Source organism: Dermacentor variabilis, chromosome 2, assembly GCF_050947875.1.
Source record: "Dermacentor variabilis isolate Ectoservices chromosome 2, ASM5094787v1, whole genome shotgun sequence".
Lineage (NCBI taxonomy): Eukaryota > Metazoa > Arthropoda > Arachnida > Ixodida > Ixodidae > Dermacentor > Dermacentor variabilis.
In genome coordinates this window covers 43829104-43847309 of record NC_134569.1, presented here as the reverse complement: position 1 = coordinate 43847309, position 18206 = coordinate 43829104, and the positions used below count along the sequence as shown (strand labels likewise).

General features: G+C 46.7%; 1 protein-coding gene across 1 annotated transcript in view; it reads right to left on the bottom strand.

The window, feature by feature from the left end:
* Nucleotides 1-15591, bottom strand: part of LOC142571724 (solute carrier family 23 member 1-like) — a 67371-nt gene extending 51780 nt beyond the window's left edge. Inside the window, exon 1 of the mRNA XM_075680278.1 lies at nucleotides 15360-15591. Coding sequence (XP_075536393.1) covers nucleotides 15360-15416 — 57 coding nt within the window. The 5' untranslated portion in view covers nucleotides 15417-15591. The remainder of the gene's footprint in view (nucleotides 1-15359) is intronic.
* Between the last annotated feature and the right edge of the window lie 2615 nt (nucleotides 15592-18206).

Here is an 18206-nt window from a genome sequence, read left to right as displayed (position 1 = left end):
AACACACATGCGAAATGTGCCTCTATCATTAAAAACGAAAATGACTACCAGTTTATTATAAAGGGTTAACCACAGATTGAAGTAAACGGAAATCCGTAAGTATGGCATGGCACAACTGAAGACACCTGAAATCGACGAACTGTCACATGTGCATTCCGCTGTTTACATTTGCGGTGACCATTTGACATGCGAGAAGGAGGTAATGGTAATACATGTGTATTGTAATACACATGTGTATTGTAATACATGTGTAATGGTAATACATGCAATGGCGACGGCGGTGAATGTCGTCATTGCATGTATTACCATTTCAAGCAAGGCGCCGATCTCGTCGGTAGCTCTGAAACCGATAACAATGCTACTTGTGCATAGGTCCACATTGACCGCTTGCATGTTTACACTGACGGACCGGTCGCGAGCTGTAGTACAACAAATGAAGTGTTTGTCCCGGCTAAATCTTTTGAGATTAAGTTTAACAACGGCCATCAAGATTGCAGCTTCGCATGCGTCACTGGAATCCATCAATCAGGAGACACCCCAGCAGCAGTCTATCTTCTTCGATTCCAAGAAAGCCCCCTTCAAAACTTGTTCTCTGCATTATACCGAGGATCTTACAAATAACATTTCGCAGACATAAGAGAGATTTACCACTTAGGTGTTGAGGAAGGACACGGCATCGTATATCGATTGCTGCAAAGTTACTGTGGTGTCATTGGCAATGACCAACCACAAGCAGCCTCTCGGTCCGCTCATGACAGCCTCAATTGCGTCGCTATGCCGTCGTCAAGAGCGAATGTCAAAAACACCTCGACTATATGAAATGCTTTGATCATCATCAGGTGTCTTTCGTCTTCTTTGTCCAGACGGATTATTTGCACATCTCTTCTTCTCTAATCATCTTTTAAACCTTTCTGCTTCTCTCAAGTACCAAATGCCACAGTTACTCTGGGTAACCGCCCTGCCTTCATGTATTATTTATATGTATATATATCTCTATTGACATACGTTTTTAAGGAGAAAAGAGTGGCGGGTCAGCCTTCTCACTCGCGCAAGCAGGCCCGTTCTTTATTTATATTTTTTGCTTTGACACGGAATGTCGCGTGTTAAATAGTTTCCCAGGAACAGTTGTATGCTGTCGTATACCAGGGACCTAGTTCCCACCGATGTGTCAGAGTTACGTTGTATATGTATATTCATTACCTCCATCTTTTTTTTTTATTGCAGTGTCACGTGTAGCGGATATCTGAGCAGTCGTATGCAGTCTGTTCATTGAAATTAAACGTCTCGTGGTCTCGATAAAACAAACAGCGAGAGTTTGTCGCCCTTCCTTTTCTTTCTCCAACTTCGGTAGTATGTAGGTATGCATAGGTGTCCACATTACATAATATATTCATCACAAATCAGAGAGAGAGAGAGAGAGAGAGAGAGAGAGAGAGAGAGAGAGAGAGAGAGAGAGAAGGGAGGGAGGTTAACCACCGGCAAGTTTCCGGTTTGCTACCCTGCACTGGGGTGTAAAGGTTGGAAAGAGGGCAGAGAGAGAGAGAGAGAGAAAAAAGTACCGCGAACAAGTAACAGAAAAGGCGTTACAAATCAGGATTTCTCAACTGTGGATCGGGCGGCCACAGATAAGCATATCTTAAGTAAACGAGGTCGCCACCGCCAGTTTTCCTGCATTTTTCTGCATTCTCACAGGCGTCCCTTCGCGCAACTGAAACCAACCCTTTCTGCTTGTTGCCCTTTTTTTAATTCCTCGACAAACATAACTGGGGGTAGATCGTGCGACGCATTTAAGTAGCGAAGATTCTCTGGAGCGTCCAGTCCAGTCATGTCGATGGCCGGATGATAACGCCTTTACAGTGCACGTGGCTCGGAAAGTAAGTTTAATTCGATAAAATATATACCAGTGCCATTTCGTGGAAGAATTTCCCGCCCTGTGGATTGCGCTGGTGTTTATTTTTCTCTGTCTCACTCGAGATTTCAAACACGGAAGGTGCACGCTAAGATTCCATACGCGTTCCAGACGCATTGCAAGTGGCGCTGCGAAACTTGCATGCATTTATATACAGGGTGATCGCCTTTAAGTTTCATAAAATTTTAAAAAATCGACTGTGGCAGATAGCGTAATTCTTGTCCTTGAGCGGGATTATTCGAAGAGGTGGACATTACTGCCACAAGAAATTGAAACACATATTCAAATAATTAGCACCAAATCACTAATTAACTTCTTAATTATTTACTTTACTGCACATGAAGGAATCTTGAAGGAACATGAAGGAATCTTGAAGGAACATGAAGGAATGCTTGAATGCTTGAAGGAATCTTGAAGACTACGCGAACGCTACCTTAGAGGATACTTCAAACAGCCGGCGAGCGCTTACTGTTCGTGTGTTGTATAAGTCGTGACACCGACACCGTGCAGTACAATCAGTTTCGCCTCGTAGATTTTCGTAACTTCATAACAGTTTAATCTCGACATAACGTAACATTTTTTATTCGGTAATTGTAACCAGACACATAAAAAGAAATGCTCAACCTGCGCGTCTCTCTATGATCTGTCTCCCGCCGGTATTTCAATTTTGCAGCCATGCGGCGGGTAGACTCGCACCGGCTTTCGCCGGAATTGAGCCTCTCTGCGACGGGACGGAAAAGGGCAAACAGCCGGCGAGAAAGAGATAGGGGAGCAGTAACGAAGCAAACTGCGTGCACGACAAGCAGTAGCAGGGAGTGTTATCAAAACCATTTATGTAGTCCCATAGAGTCTAGAAACTCACTGAGCGCAGATATAGCCTGCCTAAGCTTACGTGAGGACCGTTGAAAACCTTCAAAAGGACTGTCGGCCTGACGTCACAGCACCCAGCCACGATTGATTGCAATCTGGTGATGAAAGGCGGAAAAAAAATTATGGGGTTTTACGTGCCAAAACCACTTTCTGGTTATGAGACACGCCGTAGTGGGGGACTCCGGAAATTTCGGCCACCTGGGGTTCTTTAACGTGCACCTAAATCTAAGTACAGGGGTGTTTTCGCCCCCATCGAAATTCGGCCGCCATGGCCGGGATTCGATCCCGCGACCTCGTGCTCAGTAGCCCAACACCATAGCCACTGAGCAACCGCGGCGGGTAGTGAATGGCGGGACTTTAGGATTTCGGCACAAACAATTTAAGCCTTCCATCAGTATTTACACAATGTCTTCTCAGGTGTAGTGCAGAATTTCCCCTCGATACGTCATCTCGTCTGCCTGCGACATCGCTTGAGTGATCGTGCTTCCTGGATGTGGATGACCTCGCAAGAACTGACGTCTACACGGGGCACCATAGTGGCGAACTGAGTATTAAACGGTGACCCCACCAGAAGTGATTTATATGCATTCGCTGAAACAAGTGAAACGCATAGCGTGAGTTTGGCTCCCAAAGACTTCTGCGCAAGCATAAAAATACAAAAAACAATTTAGGGACTTCGAATTGAATGTTTGAAGCTTATAACACGAGACAATTCGAGAAGCCTTAACATCCGATATCTAAGATCGCTGTAATATGCAATTTGTGGAGCCTAACTGCCACGAGGAAGGGCTTCGAAAGACAGTTGTGAGCCGACCAGGAGTTGCAGTGACATTCCTCTCATTGCGTATTTACAGCCTTTCCGGTTGAATTGACCTCGTGCAGTCTTGAAAAGAACAGTGTGTAATCAGCGATTTTTTCCAGCATTAACTAACGGGGCTGAAACTTGGAGGATAACAAAGAAACATGAGTATCCAAGGGCCGCACAATGATCTGTGGAACGGCAGACTTTTCCACGTTACAGAAAAAGAAAGTTGCCGATTAAAACTACTTCATTGAAATATGCAATTGATTACAGCTACTAATTGTTGCCCCAGGAAAGTAAACGAGCAATAATTAAAATGTAACTGATTACTTGCGCGTCACTTTGGTCACAACATTCATTAATATTGCACAAATAGAGCAAATGTAACTGGCTTGACCTGGCTCTTTTAGTGCGTCGTCAGCAGCCCTTCACACGTTGTTGACCTCAACCGAAAAGTGTAATTTCAAAATTTTCCTCGGTCATGTTCCCACGTGGGAGGCCTAGGCCCAGCCACCACCTCTTGCTGGTTTCAATAAAGTTCATTCAGTCAGTCATGTTCCCTCCGGCGTTTTCAGTGTCATTGCTGAACGTCACTGAAAAGTCGAGACTCGCTCGAAGTACACGCTGGAGGGAACGGCGGTGTCGTAACATACGATCCCCTCGAGCACGAGGTTGCGGTTATTACCCAATGCCGCGACGCTCGCGTGGTGTGTCAGCGCCCGATGTGGCCGTTGCTCTCGAGCTATGTGGCGTCGCCTGTTCAAATCGTGGGATCGTCAAGATGAGGTGACAATCACTGAGCACCCGGATTTGCCATTTCTGAACATGCGCGTCCGTGACGCTGCTGCGTGTACACGACCGCGGGTGTCCTGCAGCATATATCTTCCCGCCAAATTCAAGTGCTCGAAGCTGCGTCACCTGCTACAGCCTGTCTCGTCAATAACGTAACTGGTTATATGCAGTTGATTGCTGAAAAAACTATATAATTACAGTGAGCGTTATCGAGTAAGAAAATAACTGATCAATACAAACCTCGCCAAAAATGTAGCTGTTTACAAGGAATTGATTACACGTAATTCGTTACGTACACGTCTGTGAAAGGGGACGCAGTTAGATTATAACGTTGAGAGACAGGAAGACAGCGGTGTAGATGAGAGAGAAAACACGGGAAGGTGATATTCTCCTTGACATTAAAAGCAAAAAAAAAATTAAGTGAGTTAGGTCTTGCAGCGCATAGAGCAGATAACCGGCGGTTTATCAGAGTGCTAAGGGAGGGACACTGTGTTCTTCGTTGTGGAGCTCAGCGTGAACAGACCCTTGAAGCGAGGCTCGTGACGCGGCTTGAACGGTAACCTTACGGAGGTTCCCGCTGACGCCCTCGCAAACACCCCTTTTCATTCGATTCTTTTCTTCTGCTAGCAGGACTAGGCACCCATGCTCGCGTTCACCTCGATCGTGACGGCGTCCTCTCCAGGCTGGGAAAGTACAGCGTAAACGCCTCGTCTCGTACGTGCCTCCCCGACTCGTTTCAGCGACCGCACAAAGAGCGCCTGCAGTCAAAAACTGTTGGCGGTGGCGAATCCCGTTCCTTCCGTTCAGAGGCCAGGTTGTCACTCAGACGAGTAATTTGGGGTGCGAGTGAGATTTTGAGATCACTCGACAGACGCTCAGTGATTGCGAAACGTACTTTGCAGCCTCCTCCTCGGACGTGGCATGCTCATCAAGAGCCAGATTTCCGATACGCGCTTCCAACATATAAGGTAGATTCACACGATGGACCATGAATTGGACGAAGCAGGGCGCAGCTCATGCACTGTCACTTTATCATGACACGCGAAAAGACAATGCTGACGGGCGGTTCGCGGTGCCATTCGGTGCCGCGGCGTGGACGTTATACATGATCGACAGAATGAATGTGCTATTTGCTTTGTCGTTTTATTAGGCAGCACTTAATGGCTCATACCAAACACGTTGCGGTAGGAAAGTTCCTGTCTCACCTCGTTTTCGGCCTCCTCAAAAAAAAAAAAAAAGGAAAGGTACATTTTCAAAATATTCTTGCAGAAAATAAATAGTAAAGCATTCTTAAACATCACACCGCTCACCACTTTCCCTCAAAGAACCACACTTCATCGCTAGCTCCTTGGCCATTTCGCCGTTAAGGATATATGAGCGCATTTAGTTGAACATTCAAGCAATCAAGCCAAACAAGATGGCGGTCTCTGTATTAAGAAAATGCTACTGTCGCAGTGAATTAGTGCACAACCGAGGGAATAGCGGTAGTCTGCTTCTTTTTTACGCGTGCTTTGTTCTAGAAGCCGTTTTTTTTCTTTACTGGCTTCGGTGAATTGTTGCGTGACGGTCGCTGAGCCCATGTGAGAGCGGCGGCCTCCCAATTTTCCAGCTATGGCCACTTGCTTTATTATAAATTTTTTTCCCCTCTTTGCTCGTTTTCAATTTCGCAGGAATGTAGTAGCAGTGTTCCACAGCATATCAAGCTCTCCCCACCAAGAAACGCGTAACAGAACGGGCTCATTTTCTCCACTCGAATTATATATGTACAGCGATAAGCAAGGAAAAACCATTTGGCTCGGCAGTATTTTCGAATTTCGAAAGACTGCCTCCGCGGTGGCGCTCGGCGAGTGTTTTCCATGTGCCGCTCCACGATTTGCTGCTTCAAAAGCGAAGAAACGATTCGGTCTTTGAACGACGTGCGACCGATGCAACTTTCCCGCCAGTCGAACGACTTTGCCGTCGAGTGCAGGTAGTGCGTTGCCAAAGCTTTCTCGTTGATTGCCTTCTCCGCAACGTGTGCAATAAGCTAACGAGTTGACCGACGATAACAGCTTGCTTTGGTGACGTAGAACTAGACGACCAGTTGATGGTCACGAGTTAGACATTATGAGTTTCTAGAACAATGAATCGCACAATGAAGTACGCCGTATACCTACGCGCTTCCTTACCGACGTAACCGGGGCCGTTCATCATAACACGCACGGAATGACGCGTTTGTAACGACTTGTTTGGTGCTTCGCTCGCGGACTAGCACTGGCCTAACCTCTCGCTCGCCCTTGCTGCAGGATCGGAATACAGAGTGGCCTTCCGGAAAGTCAGGGCCTGTTTCGAAGCTTCTTAAAATTCTTTGAGTGAAGAAAACGTTAGTATAAGTGAGGGGGACCACTATTTCTTTTTCTCCTCTCACATTCGCGGTAGCACAGAGGACCGCCGACGACAACGGACGGCATCGTAATTATGCAAGAACGCTCGTGTACCGCGCATTGGGTGCACGTTAAAGAACGCCAGGCGGTCAAACTGAATCCGAAGTGCCCAGATTTCGCGTGCCTCAAACCAGATCGTGGTCTCGGCACGTAGAACCCTAGAATTTTTTTTTTTCAGGGACGAACACAGCGGACACTTGAAAGGTTGCGACCAAAGTGTCATGGTTTGCCGAGCATGCAATCTGTTTTGCGGGACATCCCGGAACCTTGACACCATGAGTGTCTGTATATATATATATATAATATAGGTTAGGCGTGACACTGCCAAGCAGAATCCGCTCGAGTTGACATTCTTTTACGATTGCGAAGCTTCGCTGACGCTGCCATCGTCAGAACGCTCACAGAAGTCTTCCTTTTAGTAGCCTCCCCACGCTGACCTCTCCAGCGCGTGTGGATTGAGTTTTGCGCTAAGCTAATTCAGCCAATAAAAAGCTGGCACTGTGCGTTTGTAGCGGCGGGACAAGCACTTATCAGCTTCAATCAGTGCACCACTCGCAACGCATCGTGACACAAACCGTATGATTGTCCAAGTGTAAGCGACAGGAGCGACTGCGTCGCAGATATCGCGCGAAATAGAAAAACACGTGGTTGCATTCGAAAAATTGACTCGCGTTCTTCAGCGCTCGGCGACGGCTTGGCTTACAGATGATTAAAGCAAGAGTGGTTTTCAGTCCCTCTCCAAGCAAGGTCGGCTCATTTCGTTTTAGATGAAACCTGCTTTGCCTCGTGTGTAAGTTATTCTTTTGTCACGATAATCTTGTGATGCTCCGCTGTTTCATCCAAAGTTATGAAAAATATAATAATTTAGACAATACGATACATGATAGCATATTCCTAAATTAAATTCTGGGGTCTTGCGGGTCGATACCACGATACGATTACGGGGCACGCCGTAGTGGTGGACTCCATATTAATTTTGACCAACTGGGATTTTTTAATGCGCACCTAATTTAAGTACAAGGGTGTTTGTACAAGGGTGTACAAAGGCACTGTGCGGCCACGGCGGGTGTGATAACAAAGGAAATTAACTGTTCAGCTGCATCAATAATCAAGGCTAGGGTTTTTCTTCTTATTTTTTTTTTCTTTTTCGAGAGACGTGCACCAAGTCGAACCAACCGAAGTTTTCTAATGATCCCACGACTTGTCTTTCTTTCTTTCTTTATTTCCTGCTTTATGTCTATTTATGCTTCTTGTTGCTGTGACTTCCTTCCTCACTTCTTCATCATTTCTGGACTCACATTTTACCTATTTTATAACGCCGAATCACTTTACGCCTAAGCCTCACGCCGTTAGCTGTTGTTGGCGCCTCTAGATGCCATTGTCTATTTCGTATGCCATGTAGACGCGTGTCCCGCATCCCTTTTGCCAAATAAATAAACAAATAAATAAATAAATAAATAAATAAATAAATAAATAAATAAATATGAAACATTTCGGTCAAAAATAAATGGAACGGTAACAACGTACGAGAAGCGAAATTCAAGCGTATCAGCTAAAGCTAAGAGAGAAACGTTGGGAGCACACTTATGGCAAAGGGAAATTCCGCTGATGCTTCTTCAAGTTCACTGCACACGGATGCGACAGAACAAATGTAGTTTTCTTCAGCAGCCCTCGGGCGGCATTCACCGAAGCAGCAGACGGCAGCGCCAATAAAAAAAAGAAAAGAAAAGAAAAAAAAGAAGACAAAGGAAAAGCTGATGGTAGCACGGCAGCTCCACTCTCTGCCGTCTTTGGCTTCGTGTTTGTTGTTAAACGGTAGGCGAAGGGTAAGGGCAAAGGTCGTCGAACCGTGCCAACTCGCAGGGAAGATATGCGTCGAGGAAAGGATTCTTCCATTGATAACGCTAACGGGAGTACTCACACGAATACGACGGAGCTACATACGGACCAGAGGGGACTAAGCAAGGCCCAACGTTTACCGGTCGTGGGCAGCTTATGTCCTCGTTGCGTTGCTCGCTTTACGGACGAACCTGTGCAGGCCCAAGAGTCCACTGAGTCGCTGTCGGTTTGCAAGGAAATGAGAATCGTTGTTCATGCGCTCACCCGGCATCTTTACAAGTCTTCCTTGCTGAATAATTACTTCAGAATGAATGTTCTGAATGAAGGCCTTCGAGTGTGCATTCGTTTTCGTTGTTTCTCGTGGTAAACATTTGCACCGCTTTAACAGTGCCATCAGCGGGCAAGGACGCGTAACTTTTTCGCGAATGTGCGCACGTACCATGCGGAAAGTAAGATACGTTGCCGTTTATTTCTTTCTTTTTATATTTTACACTTTCTCCTGGGCGAGTGTCGTACACATGACGTCAATTGCATTACATTTTCCTTGCTAATTTTTTTTGCCATATGATTGCGGGAAAGATTACTGATGCTGTGTATACGTTTAGTGCAGTGCCCTGCGAATATAATATACGGAAATTTTGAAGCTAGTGTTCGTGGTTCGTCTAACGTTCTGGTGCTATACCGCATGCTAGATTACATTGTTTCCAGCGCGTCGTTATCACTTCCGGTACGGCGTCATAGGGTTACATGTGATTGCGATGAGTGCACATTTATCGGTCGATACAGTCAAGCCTTCTGTTTGGAAGGTATGCTGATAACAAGATTTCTGGCCGCTACAATCGCGCGCGCACCTGAGGGCGAGTAACCGCAGAAGCTCAAAGGCAAACGCCATCTGCGCATTTGGGGAGACGGAATTGCTTTAGGTCCAGTAATGGACGCACTATCACCTGTGGAAAGACCCATCGATTCTTTGGTGCAACAATCAGTCAAAACCTTGCCCGGAGGCCTCATTGCGCGTGCCCGAAGAAAAAACTGTCGTCGATTGCCCACATACCGAGATTCATGTGCGGGAAAACATGGGGCACATCTGTACGCTCCATGCTTCAGATGTACAGAGCTCTATTCCTAGGATATCTACGCTACAGCCTTCTAGTGTTGTCCAGTAGGTACAAGTCAAATATTCGCTCATTGGAGAGCTTGCAGCGCCAAGCATTTGCGCACGTGTTTAGGACTTCCTCGCTGTGCATTAACAGCTGCAACAATCGTGCTCACCAAAGATAATTCCATCCAGACATACGTTGTTGTGGATTGTCTTAGGACACGTCCGTCATCTTTCCCGCATCTCTGATCATCACTTGGCGTTCATGCCATCGCAAAGACCTTGTGCAACGTTTTCTGAATTTATAGTCACCCATACAGATTCTCTTCCATTAGGATACATACCAGCAGCAAGGCCTTCATTGCCCTTGTGGTGTCTCCAACAGCATCAGGTGCGTCTAAATATTCCGGTTGTAAAGGACAAGGCCAATCACCGAAAAAATGACACTGAAGCTGATGACGCAGCTATTAATGAATGAGACATACCGGGACCGAATACGCATCTATACCAATGGCTCGGTCTCATCTACCACCGCTTCAGGTGCTGTTGGCATTCTGGCTGCGAAAACTACAATCTAATTAAAACTGGTCACACGACAACATCAACGGCCGCAGAGCTTGCTGCCCTGCATTCTGCTGTAAAATAGCTCCTGCGAGAGACACCTCGGAAATGGGTCATCTTTCACGACTTTAAGGTAGCGCTTCAGAGTCTGCATTTTGCCCTGTATCACAGAACTCATGAGCAGTTGGCATATGAGATAATAGGGGACCACCATCAAGCTATCGCTAAAGGGCATGCAATTATGTTTGAGTGGCTACCTGGACATCCCAGCATTGCTGGTAATGACCTCGCCAACGAAGCCGCCCTGTCCGCGCATGTATAAGATCAGCCACTTCCAGTCGCCTTATCCAGAACCGATGCTGCAAGAAAGCTTCATATCGTGGCTAAAGCTATGACGCACAAACATGGATCTCCTAACAACATCCCAAGATGTCATCTTTATAGACTGATCGATCGCTAAAGCTACAAGTGCCATCAAAAGATTCGCGCACTGAGGCGACAGTATCGCGCCGCCTCTGGCTCAGGTTGACATTTATGAAGGCCTACTCGCTACGCATTGGAATAGGGGATGCGTCAATGCGCGACTTTTGTGAAGCTACAGAAACGATAGAACACATCTGATGTATCTCTCCCCAGTTTGACGCCGATCGTGAAGCTCTCCGGACAGCACCGAACCGGCTGAACTCTAGATCGTTTTTGGAAATGAAGATCCTTGAACCGTGGCCATACGCATCGATGGCACAGAAAGCCACGAAAGCGTTATCGCAGTACCTCAAGTCTGCAGGTCTTGGCGACCGTTTGTAGACTCGGTGTGTACCTTCAAATGTGCGCGAAATCGGACTCTCTGCTCTCTCTTTCTCTTTTCGTCCCAAATCCCCTCTCTCCCAGTGCCGAGTAGGAAACCGAACGTGCATCTGGTTAACCTCTTTGACTCTCTCCCTCTCCCTGCCCCCACTCCTCTTTCTCTCTCTTGTTATCACTTTATGCTTCTGCTTACTGAAATTTCTCCAGACTAGCTGCGTTGCAGTTGATATGTTGAACACGTTGTTGCGACATTGCGCTCAGCCGCTGTTGACAACAAATAAATAATAAATAACCTCTGGAGTGCTCGTCTACTTGTATTCCATCCCTTTAGGGCGGGCGCACTGGGTGTACTACTTCTGACGTCACACCTCTGATTTAAAAATATGCCCTGCTGAAAATGCTGATGATCTGGTTCGCGTGCTCTTCTAAAATGTACAAGGAATATTCTCACACAGCGCGCACTTGATAACTGCTCTGTTATAAGTACATATTAAATTACAAGCATTGTGGCCCGTGTATTTCTAAGGGCTGACAGAAGGCCGGTAACTCCAACCGGGCATTGCTACTGACAAAAGCGCCACGGCATGCTGCTGACGTCACGTACTGCAGGAAATCTTATGCCTATCACCCCGTTTATGATCAGTGTGTATACAGAAAGCGCCGGAAGTTTACGAGATGCGGGTTTCGCGAGTAAGTCGAACGATAGCCGAGTTTTACCGCACAGCCATTAAATTAGTGCAACCCTATGTTGATCGTGTATATCGTTACACGTAGCACATTTGACACCCAGTCTGCCCAGTTTCGAGGCTCAAGAAATAATAGTTTGCTTCCCCTGTGCGAACGCACGCCTTGTATCCTTAGTGCTCGTATTTTGCGATAATAATAATAATAATAATAATAATAATAATAATAATAATAATAATAATAATAATAATAATAATAATAATAATAATAATAATAATAATAATAATAATAATAATAATTAATGATCGTCATTAATAATAGTCATTGTTGTTATCATTGTCATCGTCATCGTTGTCGTCATTTTAATGCATATAGTTCTTTCAACTAATTAATGTTTTCCTTATAAGAGATCTATAGTGGCCGGAGGCGCACTGTTTCAAACCTCGCCAGTTGGCTCCCATTCAGTCCTGCGCCTATACTGCGCACACGTTCTTACCAGGCATCGTTTTGCCGTTCAGTCGAGTCCCCGACCCAAGCGCGAAAAAAAAAAAAAAATTGACAGTCACTTTAGCATACGTCAAAGAGGGTGACCACCAGTTGAAAGCTACACAGCAGCTGCACGGCTCGCGTGACATTTACGTATTAGGAGGCGCATACGGACATGGGCGCTATTCTTAACTCGAGAATTAAAAGTTGGTGATCAGTGCTTGTCCGTTGAACCACCCAGATAGGAAGCATAAGGGTGCATTTTTGTTTTCTTCGTCGACTTCTTCCAGATAATTTATCGTCTTTGTCTCTCTTACTCTTGCAGTCTCCTGAGAGCCCTCGAGCACTATGTTGCGCGCTGCCTTCAACACTTTTCAATTAAAACACCCGTTACGGAAAATACACAACGCACCACACGATGATCTCTTGATCATCTTGATCTCCATGCACAGACAAAGAAAATTGAGAAAGTGACTTCGTCTTTGCTACAGTGCTACTTTCACCAACTAGCCGCGATAATTAAATTTGCAAAAAATATCCCGTTCGTAACGTACCAGTCGGCAACACGAAGCGACTTTGAAAGCCAAGCCTTGAGATGCCTTTGTGTCGCTGAAGGATAACTACCGGTATGCGTTTAGCTTTCCTCCTATCTAGTGTCGCTCGCACCATTCGGTGTGGTTAACAGGCGCCTGTACATATCCACCAGGATCGAGCCGGCTGTTTCGATCTGCATACTGAGTTATCCCAGCACACATGAAAGTCGCCGACATGGGAGGAACTACGATTTCCCACTGGACCGACTGCCTCTCGAGCATAATCTGACGTTGTGATTTGACTGTTCGTGTCGTACTAGCCTAGCGTATTGCCCTGTAACTCGCGCAATGAAGTCTTATCGGACGTATTGTGTGGATGGAACCCCCACCCCCCTTCTTTTTTATCGTACAAGGAACTTTCTATGCAGGTCGAGCAAAATAATGACAGCGGGAGGTTGCGCCCCGCCAGCTTGTTGGCCGATCTCTCTGAAAGACAGAGACGGCCGCTACCCCTATCGCAAGTAAATTTATATAGTATAGTATAGTATAGTATAGTATAGTATAGTATAGTATAGTATAGTATAGTATAGTATAGTATAGTACAGATACAAAGCAGCGCGGGTGTTACTACAGATTATGAGGTCGACTGGCCTCAGTGACTGACATTAAGCGTGATGCGCGGCTTGGCGGGTTCGCCCTGCTAGTGCCTCCCTCCCTCAATATCCTTTCTTTCTTTATTCTGCTAAACCCCTCCCTGCTGCGAAGGGTAACAAACAGGACACGCGTCTGCTTGACCTCCCTACCATTCCATTACTGATTTCTCCTTCCCCTCCTCCTCAGCATCATCCTCACGCATAGCGCCGCACAGGACATTGCGAGGTCATGATTTGTCGTGCCGTCTTCGAGTTCACAAGTTGCTGCGCAACCGCGTGCCAAACCTCTCACGATGAACCCAAGGTTGCTACACTAAATCTGAGAAACACAGGCTTGCGGCCGGGTGAATGCCGCAAGCTATAGCTACACTATCGCGCTTTCCCTTTCCCGTCGAGTGTACATATGTTTAAAAAATAATAATAATAACGGAAGGGTGGGCTTATTTCTGTAGTGCACCGTTTTCACATTCTTTGCGACGGCGGATACGTAACACACGAAACCTGTCCAGTTAGAGGGGATTCTCGAAAATTCGTGTCAGAGGAAGGCAATAGAGGAAGAAGTATAGAAAGATCGTAGACCTCTGCCGTTTCGTTAGTTTGTAAAAAGTACAATTCTTCCTAATCAGAATTAATAATCAGTAATGCATTTAGCAATACTGTTCACCCTCTCTGGAGCGTCACTAGACACAAAGAGAGAAGAGCGTATAATATAACATCACGTTCGCAAGACGTCCATCGAACACCGAGAGAAACGTCGACTGAAAAATATCTGCAAAATCAAGATAGAACGAAAGATAAAGACAATAATTTTCCCCCAGAAGCAAATGTCAGCTTACTGCGCGTATGTGTAAGAGTGTACAAGAAAAGAAAAAAAAAAAAAGAAGAGAGAGAGAGAGAGAGAGAGAGAGAGAGAGAGAGAGAGAGAGAGAGAGAGAGAGAGAGAGAGAGAGAGTTATGTAAGGTACTTGTCCGGGCAAATAACACTACTCGACTTGGTAGCACTATTTCGGTCCACACTGCCTTTTGAGGTTAAAAAAATATCTATGTTACGCTGCGATGAATGAAAGCAGATACTTTGATTACACTTTATAGAGCATAATCAAACTGGTATTGTATAAGTTTGACGTTGTAACCGAGTCATTGCTTTCGTATTCAGAAGAAGAAAGAAGAAGAAAAAGTAAAGAAGGAAACCGCATCCCACACACCACACGTCCTAAAATTGAGTGTAGTAACGTTTGGCGACAAATGTTTTGTTTCTGTTGTTAAGGGATCGTTTGTGACGCGGTCGCACAACAAGACGTAACTGTTTCTCGCGATGGTCACGGGGCACTTGCGTGCCTGAATTCGCCGTGAAGCACTAGCGGAATTAAAGAACTGCACGGTGGCGCGCCCGGTACCCACTTTATAGATGCGGCGTCGCATAATTAGTGCACCCTGCGAGCATCGTGCCGTTGTTTAAAAGGAGAGGCTACCCGATGGCCCGACGCCTCCACTTTGTTTTTACGTCTCCGCTTCGCCGATTAATAAATATCGAGATTTATCCGCATATTCTCTTGATTTCAATTCAACGAAATTTCTGGTTTACAGACGTGAAACATACACATTTTCCGAAACTGGTTAAACGCATAGCGGAGGGCTGTAGTTGCGGGTCCAGCGGAACGGTAACAGTCAGGCAAATACTGCTACTAGCTATATACGTTTTTTTTTGTTTTTGGTTTTTTGATAATAACGTGAGTGTTTCGGAAATGCTGACGTCACCATCGATGCCGACGTTCTTTTTCGCAGGACGTACATTCGCTACAACGGGCCTCCAATTTCACCACCGATGTAAAAGCGAGCAAGAAGAGAACAGAAACGACGAATAAAGAAACTGCGAACTGCGGTTCGACTCCGGCGTTGCTCACCTCGAGCTCCAGCGCGAGGTTGTCCGCCTCCATGACGCCGCTGAATCCCGTCGGCATCTTCGCCTGCGCGAACCGGTGCGCTGCTCACCGAAGCTGGTCAGGGGCGACGCCGTGTATTCCGCGTCCTTTCGCGCACCGCGTCGTCCTCCCGTGCCGCTCGCTGCCCGACGTCGCCTTCGACTTTGCCGCCGCGCGCAGTTCAGTCCGAAGTCGCGCGACTCGCAATGCGGACGGGGAGAGCGAGCGAGGGGCAAAAAAAGGGGGCCCGCGCGCGGCTACCTGCAACCCCCCCCCCCCCCCCCGCCCCTTCCTCGCCGAACCCTCTTCCCCACCTTCTCGTTTGCTTCGCCCCGCAACCCGCGTAACTTGCGAGTCGCTGCCTTGCGAGGGGGAAGGGGTGACGTTCCGTCCGTCCCAGTGCCAGCATAGTGTCTCGCAAGAGGCTCTCCCTTTCGCGCCTCTTTCTGGTACGGTCGCGTTTTACACGAGGAATTTCACTCGGAAGCAGACCCCTTCCCCCTGTCCTCTTATCCTTTCTCGCGACGCGGCCGATGATCGGCGAAAGGGGGAACCGACCGTGTAACAACGAGGAGGAGGAGAAGAGACAACAGCGGCGGAGGACGTGGTGTAAGCGACACGCGCGCACATCGCGCGTGCACGTCATCGGTGGCTCCTTATAAAAATGCGGTCGAGGTACCAAACACTATGCACGTGTACCGGCAGCTGCAGCCGGGGGATCCTGAATGGCTGGAAAGCACATATGCCACCCTAGTGACGTCGCCGAAGGAGCTGCTTTTTTTCTTCTCTTTGTTGCTGGAGAAAAAGCAATTGCTCCCCGATGAGGCGGATATGCCTTGTATTTCTCTCTCCCTCTTATTTTTTTTTTTACTCCGACCTCTTGCCGCGGATTAAAGTACGGCACCTTGAAGAATGGCGAAATCAAAGACAAAGTGCGCATATCAGTGAAGATTTGCAGCGTATTCGAGGTACGCGAATGAGCTACACGTACGTGTGCTCGTACGGATCACTGGATGACTAGCGGATGTAACGATACCTAAGCCCCTATTAACAAAACCTGTTTTACGCAAGAATTCTGTTTTATTGCGCGGTAATGGCAAGGGCGTGCCACATCTCTAAGAGGAGGTTGGCCCCGGACGTTGCACAGCTATTCGACCTTGCGCAGTGGCAGGGTCATTCGTTTACCCCCCTCGCGGGATCGAATCCCGGCCACGGCGGCCGCATTTCGATGGGGGCGAAATGCGAAAACACCCGTGTGCTTAGATTTAGGTGCACGTTAAAGAACCCCAGGTGGTCAAAATTTCCGGAGTCCTCCACTACGGCGTGCCTCATAATCAGAAAGTGGTTTTGGCACGTAAAACCCCAAATATTATTATTATTATTATTATTATTCGTTTACCCCTTAGAGCGTTCCCGGATATGGCGGCTTCGATTTAACGAATTATTCCATGTGGAAGATGGGGCCACTTTTTCTGAAGCCGCCGAAGTACACATACTGTGCTCACGAACAGATATGCAAAGCCTTTGTTGCTTTCGCTCATGCGACACCGTTTGCACCGGTGCCTGCGAGAAAGTAAACCTGACAGGACTTGTCGCTCCCCAGCTGACGCCAAACGGAGCCAAACAAGTACGCTTCAACGAAATTGCCTGGACGTCGCCTTCACTGGACGCAACGCACATCTTTTTTGGCCGTGCAGACAGGACAAGCTGTGAATACTGCTAAGTGCCTCCAACTAAGCAGCACTTGTTTCGCGAAATCCCTGCCAACCTGCGAGATCGGCAACCGCTGGCATCTATGCTCGCAGGCATCGGTAGAGACAACGTTATCTCAAAGGGCTATTCTTGGCGCATTGTGTGACCGCACGGAGAAAAACATCCACGAAGAACAGTTCAGGGAACTCCGGGATGTTTCAGCAAACACTTCAAACAAATTTTAAAGATTACCTGTGGCCAGGTAGCACAATTCTAATCCATGAGCTGAGGCGAAAATTACGTGCACAAGAAATTGAAATGCATAATCGACTGATTAAAAAAATCACAAATTAAGTTCTTATGTAAGTACCGTACGGCTCCCATTGCAGTTTACAAATTCTAGCGGGTGAGGCTGCAACGCATATTCACTGGAAAATAATTGTGAGGATGATAGTATCACGTGGTGGTGACGTTAAGAACACAGTAACAGTACTGTGAAAGGCAAAACTAGATTTTTATTGGGCGAACCTGTGCCCACAAAACAAGCTACACTTACAGCACAACGAAAGCGGCGAACACAGTCGGCGATCGTCGAAAATCTGATCTGCGGGTCAAGCGCGTCGGCTTTTATAGAGCAGTCGTCGAACGTTCCAGACTAATCGTTCGGACCCGCGTGCCTTCCACAAAGTTCTACACCATTCGCGTCAGGTGATGAAATCAGATAACATAAGTCTCGGCGACAACAGACAGCGGATAGAAGCATCGATAACTTTCCAGAACCTTCGGATACATGCAGGCGCGTCCCATGCTGTGCGATTACATTTGTTAGGCGGCGAAACGTGGTTGCCCGATAAAGATAAGTACACGTGTCAATAGGATTAGCGAGATGTGCCCCGTCAGACTTTCAGTAAATATGCACCGTCGTTCTACATACTTTCTTAACAAAACGTTGTTTTATGCATTGAAACACAAAAGTAACTTGAATGCCAATGCATTTCTCCAGAAAGTTAGGGAATTAATATCTAGCAACTGGTGTCATCCGGATAATTTTTTCCAAGTGTATTCCCCTTGTCAACTCTCGGGCTAGAATTTGTAAATTGCAATATATGTGCCATAAGGCAATTAGTTAAAAACTTG